At 34.4% G+C, this 5,147-nt stretch overlaps 1 protein-coding gene across 1 annotated transcript; it reads left to right on the top strand.

Annotated features, from left to right (window-relative positions):
- The first annotated feature begins 4,096 nt into the window (after positions 1-4,096).
- On the top strand, positions 4,097-4,711 carry LOC141659218 (protein METHYLENE BLUE SENSITIVITY 1-like). The gene has a single exon (XM_074466003.1). It carries the CDS (start codon positions 4,229-4,231, stop codon positions 4,547-4,549), a length of 321 nt encoding a protein of 106 aa, XP_074322104.1. The 5' UTR covers positions 4,097-4,228; the 3' UTR covers positions 4,550-4,711.
- Positions 4,712-5,147: the final 436 nt, after the last annotated feature.

The raw sequence follows: 5,147 nt of genomic DNA, 5'->3' as shown, positions 1-5,147 counted from the left end.
CCGTAAAAATCCATAAGCGGAGCCGACAACGATAATAAGAATGAACCTAAGATACTTAGGAAATTGAAGCGACCATAATGTGAATATGACTTAAAGGGATGATAAGGGTAGTATAAGTTGAGAGGGTGCATAATAAGTAGCGCATGAGTGCGAGTTGCCGTAAATTAGAACGGAACCTAACGAAATGAAATGTGTTTATGGTTATAGATTTCCAAGCGGAACCTAGAGCATCCTCCACCTCGAGATACCCAGGCAAGTTTACGAACCCAAATCCATTTTTACTGTTGTGTTGTGAAAGGATTGTTTTACTATCATTGCATAAATACCATGCTTGCCATGATACGTAGTTGTTGAAATTTCGCATAATGTAGCGATGTTGTATGATAAAGTATATATCGTGAAATGTTATTCCGCTTTAAGCATGGCGTATTATATAAGACTGAGAATCGGTCGCGATTTAAGATAAAACCCGAGAATCATTCTGGTGATATTATAGGACGATTATAAGTCCATAATAGTACATTTAAAGGGACTCAACGTCCACTTACGAAATATTAAAATACCTCGAATTTTTATTAAAATGATTTCCCAACGTTCATATTTCCTCAACTATATTTTATTGTTCGAATAATAAATACTATATACTTATTCCTTATTATGGGGGTAGTATACTTCAACGATTATTTATTTCAAACCCGATTAATCATTATAGATTATTAATTATGTAGCCACAAACTAGTTGAGGAATATTATTTTAAATATTCTTTTAGAGAGTAAACTCATTCGAGGTTTAATTATTTATCGACTATTATTTTAATTATTTATTATTTATTAAAGGGTTTATTATTGATTTAAAAATCATAGATCCTGATTTAAAATATACTTTCTGATTTCAGAACATCATTCGAATAATTTCAGATCGTCGGTGTATATTATCCCGACTTATTTAATATGTTGAATATAGTTTCAAGGAGAAACTTTTCCCCCTTATTAATTATATGTTGACAACGGTCAACTCACATCCTTAGTACTTCCTCCAAAATTCTCGGAAGTACGTATGTACATATATACACTTATATCTTAGAGAGATAAGCTATTTCTATCAACAAGCAAAATACTTGGGGAACTTCGATGTTGTTCAAGTTCTCGAGATTGATAGAATTCTTTTAAAGGGCAAGGGAGGGGTAGACTCTGGTACTATGTGTGCTAGATGGACTACCAAAGGTACCGCAGGCAAAGGTACTCAGTGTACTCAGAAACTTGTGAAGTATGTGTATACCCGAAATTGAGACACGTAGCCCGAATGCGGCAAGGGTGATAACCGGGATACGAAGGTGTCGTCCTTCTACTAGTAGAAAAGGTTATTATTATCGTATTACGACTGATCATCGTATACGGTGGCTCAAACGAGTGTCATAATTCTTCCAATTGGAATTGAGATGCAATACCGTAACCCAAGCCTAGGTGCTGGGATTACTATTAAGGTATTCGCAGGATATTAAAATCCCTTAAAGAATTGTTTTCATAAGAAGGTGTGTATCACCAAGGAAAACTATTTTTGAATAAAACATAATTATTATATATGATGTTATCATACAGCCATTTTCATAATGTACATTATTATACTGGACATTATAGCTCACACTTATTTTCTTAAATTGACACAACACAACAGTGAATCAAGATGTCTGCCATGAGAACCACAGCCAGAAAACGGGTAGGAAATGGCCAGATGTTCCGTAGATTGTTTGGTGCTGTACCACAGGTAGTCAGAATAAGTTGGATTATTGTTCAGTTGTTTATAGTTCGGCTTATTTATAAGTATGACTTATGTAAGGTAAGAAACAAGAAACGTATATTTGGCCGGCAGACTAGCCTTACCTTAAGGTCACTCCCCGGTATGATTAATTACTTTTGGGTTGTAATAAATATCACTTGATGGTTGACAATTACTCTAGTTATGATGGTTAGTTTCCAAGACAATAACCTGTAAGTGTGTGTGTGTGATAAGTGCGGGGTCGTGAAGCGTGAGTATTTATATATTGTAGTGTGAGTTGTGTGAGTTTAGATGGTGTGGCCTCCGAGACTCCTGACCCCGGGTTTTGGGGCGCCACACTTGGAATAAAAACTTATTGAAGAGAATATAATAAAACATGACTATTATAACAACAATAACTTATTGAAGAGAAAATAATAAAATGTAAAGACAAGCGTCACTTGAAATATTCTCACCATGTTCAAAAGATAAGACTACCTCTCTTTCAGTTAAATATGAGTACTCGATAAATATGACAATTTACTTCATTATATTTATTTAACCTGGAGAACTCCTTTGCCTTCTAGCCATTGAGATGCCAAAGATATTGTCTGCATTTATGTACAATGGAATATGGTCAACAATTCTATCATGTTCAGCTTGACCAGGTACCATTTTCTCAATACAAGTGTAAAGCCCCTTTTATCACATCTTGATACGATTCAATGTCCAAGTTTGTATAATAAAATTTTGGATTAAGATAATATCCAGCAGCATGTAGGGGCTGATGCAATTGTACATTACACTTGAAATAAAACTACCAAATATTTTTATCTTCCAGCCTCTTTTAACAAATACACAAGTGAGTGAGTCGTATATTACCTTTCATCAATTATTGCGAAAAAATGTGAGTACTTATTTTCAACTTTCTTAAAGGACTTTGTAATTGCCTCTTTTTCCATATCAATTGCCTCGTATATAAATATATTACATTGCAGGTTTCTTTTCACCCTCAACCAGCCTTAAGACATGAACAAGAGGTCCTGCCACCTTAAGTGAAAATACCATATTATTCTAAAATGGCGGCATGAAAATAATCTTTACTGCTTCTCTCCTTTGAATATTTGCTTTCGAGATATTCTTTTGATGAAACCATATTTCTCAAATTAGCCCGTTGGTTGTGAATTATGTCCAGGGTGAGAAAAGTCATTGCAAATCGAGTTTTTGATGGTCTAATTATCTCCCGATATTTCGTAAACTGCCTCAACATGTTTACCATTGTACGCCTGGTATATATGTAGGAATTCAGTTTAACAACCCTCTCAAATGTTGTCTTCATGTTTTTTAATTTAAAATTGCCTTTAAATATTAAAACCAAGCAATGAGCCGCACAAGAGGTCCAAAATAAATGTGGATATTTACCTTCAAGAGCTTTCATGAGCTTTCATGTTAACAGGTTTAAGAATACATTGATTAACGTAAATTTGATCGATGTTGCAACTCACAACAAAAATACATTTTTAGTAAGACCTTACCAACCAATTTGTTATCTGAGGCATTGTCCGTACCACTTGCACAACTCTATAAGGTCCAATGTTCTCGATGTATCTGCAACATAACTCATAAATTTGTTCTCCAATTTTTTCTAAGCCGGTGAGTCAAATGATTCAATAAAAACACTTTTCCTTGGACTATTGGCAAGGAAATTTATCAAAGATCTTTGAACGTCATATGTACAACCATCACATATCAATGAGGCAAAACTTATCTCATTATTGCTCATGATCCGTTACATAACTTTTGGCGTAATCAACTTCTTTTTTTAGCAAAGAAATTTTAACCTCGTGATAAATCGGCAGCTTCACACCTGGTTCGCATTGTGTAAAAGACTCGATCATTACATAAAAACTGTCACATTTCATACGATTGAAGGAAAGTCATATATCAGGCATCCATCCATTGAGCAAAGACAATACATTCTCGGGTTTTTAACTCCTTTCATACATGATCATTCTCATTTATTTTTAGTTGTCCTTTAACTTTTTTCATTACTATTATAACAACAATAACTTATTGAAAAGAAAATATTAAAATGTAAAGACAAGCGTCACTTGAAATATTCTCGTTAAAAAGACGTTTAGTTTTTGTTACATATAATTTAGATTTTCTTTTTCAAGTTCGGAGTTTAGTTTGTTTTGTTATTCGGAAACTTAAATTTATAAAAAAAAATTGTAAAAATTAATAATAGTAAATTAAATACATTCAATTAATTATTCCCATTTAGGTTCGTCTAGCCAATTAATCAATGAAGCAATTGGCATATCATATCAGAAACTAAAGTCAAAGGAAAATGCTTGTGCCACTATAAAAGAAAGTGACTACCATTGTTTCTAGGGTTTATATTCTTCACACACCCCTCCATTCATTTTATCCTCCATCACACATCCCAAGAAAACACACTCTCTCCTCATCATGACCGGAAAAGCCAAGCCCAAGAAGCACACCGCCAAGGAGCTGGCGGCCAAGCTAGACGCCGCCACCACCAATCGCGGCGGCGGCAAAGCCGGAATCGCCGATCGAACCGGTTCAACAAAAGGCGGCCACGCGAAATACGAGTGTCCTCACTGTAAGATAACTGCACCTGATGTTAAATCTATGCAGATCCATCATGATTCTAAACATCCCAAGATTCCTTTTGATGATACCAAGATTAGTAATCTTCATGCTACTGCTCCTGTTGTTGCTGAATCTTCTGCTCCTCGTCCTGGTGTTCGTGGCAGTCTCAAGAAGTGATTTCTTATAATTTATCATGTTTTTCGATGTTTCGATAAGTTGGGTTATTGTTGTCTAATTAATTACCCTTGTGTTTGTGCTAATATGGTGGAGACTTTGATGTTGTTGTTATTGTGATACGAGCTTTGTTTCGAATGAAATTGAATTGTTCGTGTTTGTTTATTTATTAGATTTTATGCAATTTGTATATATGTGTATGTGTTCAAATAAGAATTGGCTGCAAATTGGACTGTATCACAATTGATAAGAGGTCGATCGTGTGTGTGTATATGATTTTTAAGGTTTATTTGATAAATTTGAATTATTTGCTAGTAGACTTTAAATCCGAGGTTGTGTTTGTATTACTTAGATAATGAATTGATCATGGGTTTGTATATGTGTATGATTTAGTGTATTACTAGCTAGCTAAGAAAGATCCCGACAAATTGGAAGAGGTTATCTATGATTATGGTTTCGTTTACTGGCGAGGACTTGATTTCTAGTATAGTTGAGTTGCATTTTGTTGCTTATCTTTTGGTTGATACATGGTAGAACTTATCTCTTGGTTGATAATATGGTAGTTCTTTAGGGTCCTTGAATGGAAAGTGAATCACAAATT

Source organism: Apium graveolens, chromosome 5 (genome assembly GCF_009905375.1).
Source record: "Apium graveolens cultivar Ventura chromosome 5, ASM990537v1, whole genome shotgun sequence".
In the NCBI taxonomy this organism is placed as follows: Eukaryota; Viridiplantae; Streptophyta; class Magnoliopsida; order Apiales; family Apiaceae; genus Apium; species Apium graveolens.
This window is presented reverse-complemented; position numbering and strand designations above follow the sequence as displayed.